The sequence below is a fragment of the Strongylocentrotus purpuratus genome, unplaced genomic scaffold (assembly GCF_000002235.5).
Source record: "Strongylocentrotus purpuratus isolate Spur 01 unplaced genomic scaffold, Spur_5.0 spur5_scaffold_4, whole genome shotgun sequence".
Lineage (NCBI taxonomy): Eukaryota > Metazoa > Echinodermata > Echinoidea > Camarodonta > Strongylocentrotidae > Strongylocentrotus > Strongylocentrotus purpuratus.
In genome coordinates this window covers 2,088,817-2,104,878 of record NW_022145610.1, presented here as the reverse complement: position 1 = coordinate 2,104,878, position 16,062 = coordinate 2,088,817, and the positions used below count along the sequence as shown (strand labels likewise).

The window sequence follows — 16,062 nt, the reverse complement described above, 5'->3', positions numbered from 1 at the left end:
AAAACTAAATTGTGAATATCACCTTGAATAATAAGATATAAGAATAGTGTTTTAATTGTTATTATTATCTATATAAGGCTTCCAAGTGGTACAATAATCAGCGTATTTAATATCTTTAGCTCAATACCTGGATGACAGATCAATATTGTTTTCGTCATCCGGGAACTTCAACTGTCGATACAATATTGCTTTGTTATCAAGTCCAATTTTGATTAAAACTCATATTATTTAATAATAAATTGACATGTATCTTGCAGCTGATGATGAAAACCTACTATGCCTGGGGAAGGGAGAAGAGGTGGAGCTGATAGAGAAAGATAGCGGTGATGGCTGGACAAGGGTTCGTCGCGGAGAGGATGAAGGCTACGTACCTACTACTTACATCGAGTACATGTAACACGCGTATAAAATGGCTATGTGGGACTGAGCTGAGAACATGAATGGTTTTGTGTAGCACGCTGTGCAACACAACACGTTGGACTGAACATAGAACTTGAATTGTACATCTTCCTTTAGTTTGAAGAAGAAGATACTTTGAAGCAAGCAGGAGAGTTGGAATGCAGACCAGATATGTGATCTTGAAACGGGGAATAAGTGAGCTTCGGCGACAGAAGGAAATGTTTTAAACAATGACATACCAGCCAGGGTGCATTTTCTTGCAATGTGTCAGCCATGTTGGATAGACACAGTCTGTGTTTGGCATGAAGCACTCATGGCAACACTACAACATGAGATTAGCATTGGAGAGGTTCTGAGAGTGATAGTGTGGAAATGTCTTGCTGAAGTCACAAATATGGATCAAAATGAATGACTGGATGCATGTACCATTTTTTTTTATAAAATAAAACAAAATTGTGGCGCTTTAACCCAGTCACGCTGCAAGAAACTGAGTAATGCATTTTATATGTAAATGATAAGCACACGCTGATATTAGTGTTCCCTTATAATGAAAACAGCATTGTGTTGGGGAAATTTTGTAAATGTACGTAGTAGAATTAGACACTCACTTTCTGATCAGTAACATGCATTGAATAGAGGTAGATTGGGTTGGTATTAAGCTACATGGTTAGACCGCTTCAGTCGTATCTGAAGAATACAATGCTTTTGATCTGACCTTCATAGCAAGGTCACCTGTATATACTGGCCACCATTTACTTCTGCTTCTTTAGATGTGGAAAATATTCTAAAGACCAGGGGGGCATTTCACAAAACTTGTTCTCAGTGACAAATGACAGTTTTTGTTTTAAGCTAGTGAAATCCTTGCTTCTGATTGGTTATCAACAGATTTGTCACTGATTTTTGTCATTTGTCATTGAAAGAAGGCTTTGTGAAACAGGTCCAAGCTGGTAGCAGAGATCACTTTGTTGGTCATATCATTATCGGGCATTTGCACGTAGGTACACACAATTTCTTAAGTTGATAGGACTAAGGCTGCTCATACATCAACGATAATGGTAATGATAATGGATTTTGTAGTTTTAGTTACATGTACAACTATTGGTGATAAGTAAGTGATAAGTTACCAGTCTTCAACAGGAGTTGTGACGTGGCATGAACAACAATGTTGACCAGAACGTCACATGAAGCTTTATCTCTTATGGACCTAGTCAGTATTGCTTTCAATTCCCTAACCTTAGGCCTGTATTCTACTAAAACTACTTGGATTTAAACCTGATCCTGGGTTCAGGCTTTTGTTCAAAACTGGGTTCAACAATGAAAGTTTCCTGGGGTCTAAGTTTTCCTTTTTGGTAAATGTGAGATTAGACCCAGAGTTGGGTTTAACAGAAATGAGCCCAGTTCAGAAACACAACAGTAAAGTGTTTTTTTTAATGATGATGTAATCTGTAATGTGCTTCACGTTTCATATCACTTATAACACAGAGCTACATATGAGTGAATATGCAAAGGACCTTTGTTGCACACAGTTGCCATTTATTACTTGAAATAAAAAATGAGGGTTGAAAAACAAAAGAATTTAGGTGGTTTACCATGTTCTTTCTGAGTGAGCCTTTAGTAGAATACAGACCTATGTATTCAGGGTTATTGAAACATAAGCTTTGAAGCATTGGATACGATTTATTATCTAATACAACATTAAACCGCCAGCCAGATACTAGATTAGGTGTATGTTATACATACGCTCAATTCACTTGGCACTTTAGAAAATAGATAATTCACAGAAGCCTGACACTTAAAATTGTAATGGATGTGAGGATTTTTTTAACAAGGAGCACCACTGTATAAATAAATTTATTTAATCATTTCATTGATTGTAGACTGAGCCAGATCCTTATTTAAACATCCAGATTACAGTGCCGTCACTAGCACTGTTTATTGCCAGTATACTCAAAAGTTGTGTATCCTTTGATATGAGTGTAAGTGTCTTTCATTTTATGTGTTTTATTGCAATTATTAGGACATCAGATTCAGTCAAAAAAATGTATAATGTGAACAAAGTCTTTTAAATAGTTATTTGATTGTTTTGTGTGTTTTTTTATGCTGATGTTGAAAGAAATATTACGAAGCAGCTTTGATACACATCAAAGCGATTTGCCCCATACCACAAGAACTGTGCACCAGAATTTTTTTTTAATTGTTATTACTCAATCGGTAATTGTTTGCAAACAACACAAAGATCTTGCCAGTGTGTTTTACTATCTCTTCATATAGCCCAGTTACAGACACGATCAAAGTATTTTAAGACTTGTGCACTTTACTTCTTCATTTCAAGTTTTTTAATTTGAGACTTAGCATAATCTGTGAATTATGAAATAAATGATCTGTGAGGTATGCTTTTATTCTCTACTTTTTTTTCCAGTTGACATTTTGCGATAATATTAAGAGTCCTGGATGAAATGCACATTTGAGCAGGATGGTTGAATCTTGCTAACATCTTAAGCAAGGAGATGGAATTAGAAATATATTTAATTCACACATTGTCAAATAATGTGAATGTAGACTCTAGGGCAAATTTTAATTGAAAATGAATATGTTGATTGTGGTATAGTAAGTAATCTAATATTCATTTGCATTTGTTACTGCATTTACAATTTCACGAATCCTATAGAATAAGTACATTACATAAAAACTAACAACCATATATATTTTATTTGTTGTTAGGAAAGATGTTCACCACCAATATAAATTGTAATTTATATAATATATATATTATGTATCATTCCTCTTGTACAATATTCTGTATGTTATTCTACGTCCACATTCAAAAGAGTAAGAAATTAATGATCAGCGCACCATCCTAGAGACATGGACACCCAGTGTATAATGTTCATTTACATCTCACAGTTTGCAAAAGTATGAAAAACTAAGCATTTTTGGAGAAAAAATTACTTAGTGGTCATACCTTTTTTACTCACAAGTTGATTTTATTCACAAGTTCGAAATCATCATTAGTTTTTCCAAGTAACTTCAATATAATCTATATCTCTCTTTCTTAAGTTGTTCTATTGAATAATTTATTGCACCGTCATGGCATTTTCCTTATTTTTCTATATGGCCAGTAGTTGGTAGAGTCCTCGCTGTAGATTAAGTGAGGTTGTTTTTTTACAGATGCTATTAACTAATCCAATTGTAATTAGACTTTACTATCTGTTTCTTACGTTAATTAAGATGAATATTTCCTTGGTATAAGCATCCCCTGGTCTTCCATAAGAATTGATTTGTCATTCCTCCCAAACTGAGAGATTTGCTTTGAAGTGCATGAATTTGTGCGTTGTTGGCCCTATTAGTACCTAGATAATATTACATACATGTACATACACTTGGGGTCTGCAACATGTACAGTATCATTTATTTCAATAATGGAGGTATAAGTACTGCAAATTTAGCTGTGTATTTGCCTGGATTAATTTCCAAAACAGGAATTTGAAGTTGCAATTTTGTAGTGTATACTGCAGAAGGAGGGCACCGCAGACATATCAAAGATGTTGTCAAAAATGAAGTCCCATACCGATTCAAAGTGAGACTTTTTATCATAGGATATCATGCATTACCTTTGACAGCTTCATGGAATTCATGGATTCATTGTCTTAATGGCAGGATCTATTATACATCATGATATGCTAGATGAAAACAAAAATCAGAAAAGGGGGTACATGTATTTTCTTAAGCAAAGAAACAGGTAGTGTATCTTGTAAATTTCTCCCGGTTTATCCATTGCCCAGAAATCTACTACATAATAACAAGAAAAAGAATGTGCTTGCATTAGGTTCATACTTCTACTTTTGTTGTTATTCTTTAAGTAGATTGTATATGCTGAGGATAGGTGTGTATGAAAATAGGATGACTATAATTATGTATCAAGTGATACATACTTTGTAATGGTTAACACAATATATATTATGGAACATCACCCTGCACAGTTGGCAATGTTAAATCTTGCTACATTTTTTCTCTTATTATGGTGAGTATACAGATGTATAGATACTGATAAATCATTGGATATACACAAATTGTTTAACAAGGTTTATCTAACAAATTTTGAACAATGGCATCGTGGTTGATTTTCTTTTTTACAGCTTTTTTCTTATATGTTGAAACGCATCGGTTTTGTGTGTTTAAATGTGCAAATATATTTGTTGTTTCGACTTGTTTGTCTGTTTTATCATATCAACAATTCTCTTTTGTTTGTGAACGATGGTATGTGAAGATTTTTTATTGATATTCCAGCCCCAGATACATGTAATATTACATTATTCTTATTTTAATGATTTTGTATACCTTGTGCATATTCCACTTATATTAAGGGAGAAATAGCACATGTTTATTTCCAGAGCCTTAAGGTCTGGAGTCTTATTAAGGGAGGGGCGTTTGATAAATTTTCTCTGCTGTGATAGCATACTTTAAAAAAAAAATTAGTAGATATGTGATAGGAGATTAATAAGATCTGGGAGATGAAGTAAGATGAACATTCTCTAATGTTGAATGAAGGTTATTATTAATTATCCCCATATATTCCAGAATATATCAATTTTAAATGTTTAAAAATCAGACCATAAACCACCACTTTTTTGTTCGTGAAGAATATATAATTATATATCTGATGTCATATATGTTTTCAAAATCTTTCTAAAATTATAATGTATACTATAGATGTATTATGTAACAACAGGTCATTTATCATGGATAATCTTATATTTATTGTGTTTTGCAATGATCGTTGCTACACGCAAGTGGGGATTTTCTTGTTAAGGGCCAACTTTCTGAACTGATTACCCCCACCCCTTCTCTCCCCACCCCCTATTGTAGCTTTAGTATATTTGTTGTATGTAGCTGGATGCAAGCATGGTGAGCTGTATCACATACTATGTACAATTATCTGTTGGAAAAACAAAACGACCGATTAATGCAACAGGTACTTGTTAATAAATGTAATCCTTATTTTACATCAAACCAGTAACAATTTCCTGTTAAGTTGTGCTTTATTTATGGGTCATTTGCTGGCTGTGGTGGGAGCTGAAAGTTTGTTTGATTGTTTGCGTGTTTTTTAATCATGTTTTAATCAATACCTAGACATAGACTGCCCTCCCAGAGTTTGGGTACTCCTATATAATCAGAACTGATTTGACAAAATCACCCATATTTTATTTTCAATTTTGAAATATTACACATATTACATAACAGGTGCAAAATTTTATCATCAATTCTAAAACCATTTGCACTTCATCACAGTTTGTTTACAATAGGCCTTTTTCGTAATGCAACCAAATTTAATGCATAAGTCTTTATGAAGTGCCTGAATACAAGTTATTTCATTAACCTGGTAAGAATAATAGTATTCCAATAGTCAGAATGCAAATTGCATATATTAAGTGTTGCTAGGTAGGTCAAGCCATAATGTTTGTCCAACCTGGTAACAACTAATGTATGCAATTCAGATTCTGTCTATTGAAATACTATTATTCTTTTCAGGTGAATAAAATAATATGTATTGAGGCACTTCACAAAGACTTATGCATTAAATTTGGTTACATTACGAAAATGGCCTATTGTCAGCTGATTTTACTACACAACCATCAACTTCCTTTCATAATCAACAGGCCAGAAATTCCTTTTGGAATCATGATCTCTTTTGTTCACTGCTGGTCAGCCTATTCAACATTGTGACTCAATAGAATGTAAATCAGGCAAGCTCACCTGTTGTTGAAATACTTTCACTACTGTACTATAGTAGATGTTTGTGTACCATGGCAACAACTGGCTAATCAAGAGACAGTCTGGAAAAAAGCACACGACACATTTTTCTAGAATCATTCCATGGGCACCATCTTAGTAGGACTTCACCCTGGAAACAAGATTGTTCTGCTAAGTTACATGCAACTGTATATTACAACTCATCTGCATCTGCGCTTAGAGACATTTGTATTGAGCGCTATATAAAAATTAAATATTATTATTATTATTATATAGATTTAATCCATTGGATAATCATCTCACATTGTAAAATCGCTTGTGCTATCTAAGAAGGAGTTTTAATTTCAAGCGCATTTTTGTTTTGACACGTTTCGTCAGGGCCTCACGGAAGCGGTCGCTTCATTTCCTATTATGGTAAGCGTGTTCATACCTATGGCAGGAAATTTTAGTGTACCGGTATATATTAAATGTGTGATAATTATATGGACATCATGCCTCCGGGCTCCAGACGAGTTAATTTTGTTGGATTCCCACATCTGATACTATCCTAGCAGTTTGAATGAGAGTCATTCATCAAGTTACTGGTGAGCTTATGTACTTATCTTTTATGTTAGGAATTCATTACACGAATACCAAGAGACTGCCCTTCCAAAGTTTGGGTACACCTGTAATCAGAACCATGCAAGTACGCAGGGAGGGAGGGGTGGTTTGAGGGTTAAAAAACCCTCAATATTTCTGCCCCCCCCCCCTCAAAAAAAAAAGGAAGTATGGAGAGAAATGACAGGGCCAAAATAAGAAAAGAAAGCGAGGGAGAAAAGAAGTTTCCAGAATTCCCGCTGAACTCTTGAAATGATGATTTCACATTTGGGAAACTGTACCATTTATCTTTGTGTATTCTCCAAGAAATCTTATGCAGCGTCAGCTTTCGTGTATTATATTCTTGAATTAATTAGTATCCATACACTTGATGTTTTGTTGTCCATGGTAAGAGGGGATTGTTAAATCTTAAAGAAAAAAACATAATCCCTCATGGCTATACTAATAATAATAAATAATAATAATGTTCAATTCTTATATAGTGCATATTACAAAATTGTCTCTATGCGCTTAGATACGAGAGAGAGAGAGAGAGAGAAAAGAGATGAAGAATATTGAGCTTTCACCGTTTAGCAATTACAATTATCAAATCAATTACAAAATTCACATGTTTACTACATAAATTTAAATTTAAGACTGGCATGATCGAAACAGATATGTTTTTAAGTCGGATTTAAACTGACATAGTTTGATGTAACTCCCCATATATGTCCACAATTTCCATTTGGTATTTTTAATTTCATGATGAATTGCTTGTAAATTGTTATTTTAAGAGAGAATCTATGTGAGCTTTCAGGTCCCTTAAGCGAACCCTGAAAGCCCGGCCGAAGGGACTTCACTCACCCCCCCCCCCCCCCCTCTCTCTCTCTCTCTCTCTCTGCTTTCTCTCTTTCTCTCCCTATATATCTCTACCACAACCTCTTTTTTTGTCTCTCACTTGAATTATCTCTCTGCCTCTCCTTTCTTTTCTATATTCCATTATAAGTTCCTCTTTGATCCACTGTTAACAAAAATACTGAGTAGATACAGTATTGTAAAAAGGGGGTTCAAGAATGTAGGCAATCAAATGACGACACGTGACAGGGCACCCTTTCTTTCATACTTCATTTACCATGCCAAAAATTTCCCATCAATAGGCAATAGTGATAATGCACGGCTGAGATGCGTGTATCCCTGGCGCGTACAAATTAAGCCGCAACGAAATGTACGTAGCTTCAAATGGTAAGGACATTGATGCGCATACTGAGAAGTGCATTAATCTGTTTGGTTGCACTTATGTGTTATTTAAAGCAAATCAAATGGCGACCTCCTTAAATGTGCGATTTTTGACGTTTAATTGATCTGGTTAGTTGCTTTTTTATTTACTTTATACTCGCATTGTAGACACATTTTATAAAACAAAGCATTCATGCTCTGAAGCTTATGCATTAGTGATATGCACTGCATTAAGTAACATTGAGCTGGGTAATAAACTCAACAAGTCTTGTTCATTTTACAATTGTAACTTAAGGGCAATCCAACCCTTGTAATAAGTTGATTTTTTACGAAAGCAGAAGAATAAACAGAATGGCAAAAGTTTGAAATGAATGGGACCTATAGTAAGGAAGTTATGAATGTTTGAAATATGAGACCACTAAGTGAATATCAAAATGGTAGTTCGGTCAGTGGATTGCGACGTAGGACGTGGATAACTCTCCTACCCCTCCTATTTGCCTTGTACAAAAATATCATTAATTTCTGTTTTTTCTCATAAGTTCCTTCCCCCCTGTGGCACTACTCAACACTTATTATAGATAGAATATCATTACCGGTATACATGTAGGTCCTCTAAAAAGATTAGACCCTCCTGAGCAATGAATTTTTGAAAAATGTAAATTTTATATGTTGGAACAGATAGGAAAGTAGTCCGGCACTACATCACATCGACATCACTGCTTCAACCAATTTGAGTTGCCCATTCGTATAGTGATTACAACTTTAAAAAATTTATAACATTCATATATTTAGTCAGATTTTATTGAAACTTTTTATCAATTTGCTTCTCTAATTTTTCTGCTTTCTTTTAGAGTAGTTGTCTATTTTGGGTTGGATTTCCGGTCTGCGTGAAGTGCATATGCACTAAATGCACTCACAAACATGAATAACTCGAAATTCCTCTCAAGAACTCGCAAAATGACTTTTTTTCTCACGTCTCACTTTTATCACTTCCTCCTTGCACTACTATTTTTTTTTACACCAAAAACAGCATTCTATTAAAAAAGGACATTAAATGCACATGATTATCTTCAGCAAGAAACATCACATGGACCCTGTTCATATAACGTAGTCATATATATAACTGTTTATTTGTTCTTGGACGATTCACTTTCTTCCAAGATTGTAAAAGTCACGATTCAAAAATACTTTAAAAGACATGAAATACATATTATAGCTTTTGTCCATCATTTTGTGATACTTCACATGAATTAAATATTCAAACAAGTGGTAGATTTGCAAAGAAATTGAAATCAAATCATTTTTATGAGACAGACCGATTAAGCTAAACAAATAATCTTATATTCTCTACATTACAATAAGCATTCCAAACACCAAGTCATATTTTATGAATATTGCATTACTAATCTGTGGTAGTATATCAAGATTACGTTTCCTAATGTTTTTTCAATCTCATAATCTCATTAATATCATATTGTGAAATTAATTTTGCTTGATATAAATTCTGCTTTTCCATAAGAATCAGAATGTTATAAAGTAACACTAACAAGAATTTTAATAAATAAACCTTTTTTTTCTGAATAAGAAACTGATTTAGACCCGACATTGCATGACTATGTCTAGACTATTCAACGTCAGAAGCATATTGTCTGAATGTGTTGCCATTTTAAATCACGCCGTCGGAACATTAATGGAACAATGTAACACATGAAGTTAAAAAGATGAATAACTGTATGTACAATCTCTATATAACATACAAAGTAGAAAATAAATAGAGATAAGAAACTTAATAAGGACATGTAACTGATTTTAAATTTCATTCAATGAATGCAGCCACAACGTACACAACTTAACTATTACATTTCATACACAACTTCATCTTAATCATAAGCATAATAACAATGGAAATGATGCACTATTGAATTTGAATTGATCAAATTATACACAAGAAATGGACAGGAATTTCTTAAGTTTTTATGTGTAATCATACACATTTGAATGTATAGTCATTTGTGTATGAAAACAACTTAAATCCAATCACTGGCACACATTTTACAAATTTTAAGAGGTCAGTTAATTATGTATTCTAATATGTTTACCTTCTCATGATTTTGTTAAATCTTACGTAACAACTTTTCAATCTCATAATAATTTTGGGGTTCCTGGTAGGTCTATAGAATATGCGTTTCATGACCTAAAAGTGAGTGTTTGTCTTTGTATGCTATCAAAAAAGAAAGATGTATGCAAGCGAAGAGTCGAATTGAACAAATTAATGGTCCTTGATTAGAATAGAGAATTAAAATGGAGGAATAAAACAATTTAAAGGTTTCATGACAAATAGCACCTATTGCTTGGCCTGAAAGTATGACCTCGTTAGCATTACATAATCTTTAATAAAAGCACACATGACGAAGAGTATAAAAATAAAAATGAATAATTTTAAATACATTTTATAGACAGAAAAACATTCATAGCATATCCATTAGAATTTTAATTCTAACTTGAAAGAATACATGTTCCACAAAGGAGTTATCGATCCACACGACTAGCTAGCACCATCACTGCCTCAAGAAAACGTTTAAAATCACCTCCACTATTTAGCACACATTTGTCATATTATTTACAAGATGCCTCGTCCAATGATTAGGGAGCTCTTCAAATTGGCAACAATTTTCAAGTTGATTGGTCTTTGAAGCAGTGTTCCCAGACTTGGTTTGCTAGAAATGCTGACATCGATGGATAGTGCATCTTGTCACAAAATAAAGACTATTCAATGGATTCTTCCAACATAACGCATTTGACGCAAAGAGAGCTTTAGATTGGTGCATTCAGCAAAGGCATCCTTTCTCAAGATCAAGACACACATGGTCTTCACAGGCTTTACTGTCCGTAGCGAGTCAGGATTCCCCTAAGCCTTACAAGCAGCTTGCATCAAAGGAAACACAGCAACAAGTCACAGGCCTTTTGTCCAAAAATGTCGCAATTATTATTCTCGATCTCTCCCTCTGTCGCATTTATCATTCTCGATCTCTCCTTGTTTTGTTCATGTTACTTGATGGTGAACCAGAGCCAGGGGTGGCATGATTCTATGAGTTACTGTAGGGGAACTGAGAGACCGAGACGTGGATATGGAAGACATTGTCCAGTTCAACGTGGGTCGAGATATGGGATCCTGAGAAACCTTGAGCTCGCACTTTAATCACATAGTCTCTGGGCTCCTGAAGGTTGAGTCTGGTTGAAAGAACTCCCCGGCCACTCGACTCGGTCCGGATATTGAAAGGCACCTGAAGATAACAGAAAGAAAAGAGGAAATATGTAAAGGGTCATGAAAGCTTTGACCATAAAAAATGTGAGGTTAAATCATTTATTGATAACGTTAATTTCAATTACAAAATTATAGATAAACATGAATATAAATGAAGGACTTTCATATAAACTGAAGGTGAGTTTGAAGTACCTCAAACTAAGACAAGCTAAGAAGCAGCCCGTGTCAGTAAGCCACATTTATATCCAACAAACCTAAAAGGAAGTGGTACGGTTAATATGGTAAGGGCTTTTTGTTCAAGATTCATTTTTACAATGCCTATATATCTTTTTATCTTCATCTGTGTGCAAGAAGATCATCCACATCTCCAGGGAATCTATAGTCAAAGCTTTGCATTCATCAGAGAAAAAAACTTGTCTCTTGTATTGTTTCTTCAACATGAAAAGAATACCTTGGCTCTGTATGTCATAATCAATATACAATTGACATATCACAACCATACTGCCCTTGTCTTACAAATCTGGGCAATATGATTCTGATATATCCCTCAAGGCCATCCTATATTGTATCAATATCTCCTTCAAATCAAGTCAATATCAAATACTTACCTGCGTGTTCTCAATACTGAAGTATGTGTTTGTATGGTAGGTACCGTCAGATCTGACAACCCTAAGCCTGAGTAGATCCCGCCCAGCCGATGTGTCCGTTAGCAAGGCAAGGGTCCTGAATTGGATGGTACCAGGCAGGCTTTCACACAGCTGTAACTCTGATCTTGTTAATGTCGCAGGGCAAGACCTCACGCAGTACCTGTGAGGGGAAGGGGAGGGGGAGGTGGGTTATACAAAGGGAACAGTAACAATTAAAAACAATTATTTCTGACAAAGTGTTTGGGCGGCAATATGTTCTTTTTTGGGGTATGTCGCAAAGGACAATACAACACCTTTTTTTAAAGGCCTAATGGCTATCGGAATTAAAGCCAGGGTAGTGATACCAACAGCTCTAAGGAAGCGCATGAAGAGTTTACATCATAATGTTATACATGTAGGCCTATTATCAAGCACACAATGATTCATATTTTGCAGATTTAATTCTCTGATGAGATTTTTTTTAACCATCGTGCTGTCGATGAGTTATTCAAGCCAAATGTAGATGTGTTGTGGTCTAGTGGATAAGTTGGTAAGTCGCTGGGCTGTGAACCATAGGGTAAGGAGTTCAAATCTCTCCCACAGCTCTAACGTCCTTGGAAAGACAATATTAGCACTTAAAGGTAGTGTGTCGTGGCGACAGTATGTGTCTTTCCCGACACGACCGCAGCATTTGCATGCGTGCAACATATGCGAAACCGAACTTCGGTCTGTTTCGCCAACGCTAGCGCGCACTGACCCAGTTAATCAAGTCCATTCTTTTATGTGCAGTTGTCAAAAGAAGACGTAGACGGCGTTAACCAGTATGAGCCAACATACACTCCCTTTAACATCAATCTACATTTGCCACACTTAACTCGACCTAGCAGAGATTAATAATTCCTCAAAGTGTTAAGACATAAATGAAAGATAGACAAGAATCCATTATTAATCAGAGCCTACACAAATGTTTCACAAATATCCTAAGTTGAACTTATCTCAAAGTTGGACTTAACAATTATGGAAAGCTATTAGCATCTTTAAAAATATTGTGTAAAAGTTATTTTGAATGGCATAAAATGTTGATTCAAATCATTCATATTTTCTATTATCAAGGAGATGTCATGTTCTTGATGTGGAATTTATGAAAAGTCTAAAATACTTGAATTTTTGCTTTTGAATATATTTTATTTTAAGGCTACAAATGGCTTTTCATACTGTTTAAGTCCAACTTGGAGTCAAGTTTGACTTAGAATCTTTGTGAACCCCCCCCCCCCCCCCTGTACTCCAAACATACCCTGTAAAACGTTCCCTCTCATAATATTGTGGACAGGACGTTTCCAAGCAGCTATAGTTGCCTTGACGATTAAAGCAGAGGTCGTTGCCTCCACATTGTATGTTGTGCTCGACGCATTCATTGATGTCTGGTAAAAGAAAAGGTCAAGATTTAGATGATACTTTCAATGTGACATGCAAACCACTCATATCCAAAAACAGATGTTAATGCTTGTTACTGTACTCTCATTATTGCTAAAGCTGTAAGTTTCAACTTGAATGGTTCTTGAATCAGTTATGAATTATTTCATATCAGTCAGATTTTGTTACTCTCCTTTTTCACAGTGGACTTCATCTTTGATGAAAAAATTTCTGTCAGTGAGGATTAAAGTATAACAATCATAACTAAAATATTTTTAGCTCTTGGTGTAAGGGGTTCCATGTCGCTATACTGTTTTCAAATTATGAGCTTCAAATACAACTTCTACATCGCATATTGCACTTTAAATGTACTCTCGATCAACAGTAATGTGACTTATTGAGTAAATAGGGTGTGTGCACAAAACCAAAGGCAGACTTGGGTTAATAAGCTGGGTTTCATGGTATCCTTCATTTTCTTCAAACTCTTGAACCATTCACCTACATAATGCCAGGTAAATTTATCTAAGATTGATTTTAACATATTCTAGCTAAACACAAATTATTTTTTAGATGACAGCATGGTACTCATAAAAAGGAAGTGGCAAGACAAAAATTGTGGATACTCATTTAGGATTTGTCCCCAACAAGAATTAAATGAAAGGTATGATATAAGATAAATCCAATCTTTCCACTTACCATCACAAGATACTCTGTCCGCTGATAGGCGATAACCTGGCGGACATTCACACATGAAACTACCTTCGGTGTTAACGCATCTATACCGGCAGGGATGTGCTAGCTGGCATTCATTCACATCTACAAAGGGACAACAAGGAAGACAAAATCATGACAGTTCCTTCCAACATAAAAGTAAAATTATTAGGAAAACAAATTTCAGTAGACTACAATTACCTAGGCTAATAAAGAATGTAGTATTCATGAAAACAAGACTACTGAGAGCCAATATACTATATAATATACAATAAACTAGGCGTTGTGGCGTGCGCCTGTAATTCAGCTAACAGTTACCAAACTGATTCGGCCGAGGACGCAGGTTCAAAACTGAGTCACGTCTTTCGGATGGTGACATTTAAACGTCGGTCCCCAGACGTAAATAATCATATCTGATTGATACACGTCTGTAAAAACCCAATACACACACACACACAGATCATATTTCATTACTGAACATGTTGCTGTTTTAGTGCCATCAGAAACCAATGCTGCATATTACAGGTTGTACATAAATGGACCTCTTGCAAAGCCAATCTTATATCTACAGCTACTTGTAACACCTCACCATCCATGAAAGTCAGATGTGACATCCTTCAATCAACGTGCCCATGTATGGTCTGTTTAAAATGCGGGTAGTATTAGACTACAGAAATTAAAACAAATTGGATGGTTTTCGCTTGGTCTCACAAAATAACTTGGATCTAAGTTTACATGAAAGTAGTCTCTTTCCTGAAATTCAACCTACGTAGACCAAGCAAACATGTATATACTTGGTCTAATAATTGCTGCCGTAATCTGCCGCCCAAAAAAAGGGGTTGTCAATGAATGGCAAATGCGTGCAACAAAGATCACATGCCTAATCACCGAGCTCTGTGTTATAGGATACAGAAATGTGAAGCTACACTTAACGTCATCGTAAATAAACCACCACGGTTTGCCGCACCATATCTGAACGAGGCCCTATACATGCGGCTTTGTGAGGACGACACCATGCACCACCACCACTTACCAACACATCTGCCTGCCACACGGCGCCATCCATTCATACAGTCCAAGACCGTCGGGGGCTCTACTTTTTGCTCGTACCCGATACAAGTCTTTCTGTCTGGCGCCCTCATCATCCCCGGTGAGCATATACATTCGTAATCGCCCTGGAGGTTACGGCACTGATACGTGCAGGGTCGGTTGGCACATTCATTGATGTCTGCATGGGCAGAAAATGAAAAATTAACACAATTTAATTTCATTTGTATGCAAGCAGAAAAATAAGAAAACCAAAATGGCGAAAGTTTGAAATAAATCGGGACAAATAATAAGAGTTATGAATGTTTAAAATATGAGAGCAGTAAATCTATGAGAAACTCAAATAAGCAATATGGTCAATGGATTGTGATGTAGTCATAAACAATTCTTTGTTTGTTGTGTGATTATGGATGGCAAATAATTATAGCATTATTAGTGTAGGTCCTTTGTAAAGGAAAAAAATTCACCCAAGTACTAGTACTACAAATTGAAAAAATGAAATTTCAGTCATTTTGTGTGTTGAAACAAATGGGAAAGTTGTCCAGCACTATGTCACAGTGACATCACTTAAATGCCAATACATATAGGGACTCTTCTTCAAACATATTAAGCACAATTATATGTACAATGACAGTAGTATAGTATCATATAGTCTCATATTCATCTATTTTGAAAATTAGTGACTTTTAAATAGGATTTGCAGCGACGGAATTATCTTCTGAATTCCTTCTTTTTCTGTATGTTTTTTTTTTCTTCAAATCTATAATGCTTAATCTAAGTAAATATTTAAAAATCTGCATAAACCATGCTTCCCACAGTAAAGGTAGAACAAAAAAAATGTGAAGTAATGTGATTCTTAAGATCTGTCTTGTACCATTACAACGTCGGCCCTCTGCACGGAAACCACGGGGGCACAGGCAAGCATAGCTACCCATGGAGTTCATACAGGTTTGAGTAGCAGCACACTCGTGACGATTGGTTCTGCATTCATTGATATCTGGTATTAAAACAGAAACAAAGGAGAGACTTTCAATGAAA

At 35.3% G+C, this 16,062-nt stretch overlaps 2 protein-coding genes across 24 annotated transcripts in view; one reads left to right on the top strand and one right to left on the bottom strand.

Annotated features, from left to right (window-relative positions):
• The window catches only part of LOC756684 (formin-binding protein 1), a 57,609-nt gene extending 52,193 nt beyond the window's left edge, over positions 1–5,416 (top strand). For all 21 annotated transcript variants that reach the window (XM_030997142.1, XM_030997127.1, XM_030997129.1 and 18 more), the window contains one exon: positions 258–5,416. In XM_030997142.1, the coding sequence (XP_030853002.1) occupies positions 258–397 (140 nt within the window). In that variant the 3' untranslated portion in view covers positions 398–5,416. The remainder of the gene's footprint in view (positions 1–257) is intronic.
• Positions 5,417–9,063: 3,647 nt separating this feature from the next.
• LOC574679 (hemicentin-1) overlaps positions 9,064–16,062 on the bottom strand; it is a 112,338-nt gene continuing 105,339 nt past the window's right edge. For 2 of the 3 annotated variants that reach the window (XM_030997535.1, XM_030997536.1), the window contains 6 exons: positions 15,899–16,021; positions 15,011–15,205; positions 13,963–14,082; positions 13,148–13,274; positions 11,836–12,034; positions 9,064–11,246 (listed from right to left, as the gene is read on the bottom strand). In XM_030997535.1, the coding sequence (XP_030853395.1) occupies positions 11,049–11,246; positions 11,836–12,034; positions 13,148–13,274; positions 13,963–14,082; positions 15,011–15,205; positions 15,899–16,021 (962 nt within the window). In that variant the 3' untranslated portion in view covers positions 9,064–11,048. The remainder of the gene's footprint in view (positions 11,247–11,835; positions 12,035–13,147; positions 13,275–13,962; positions 14,083–15,010; positions 15,206–15,898; positions 16,022–16,062) is intronic. The other variant, XR_004066343.1, reaches the window with a different exon arrangement.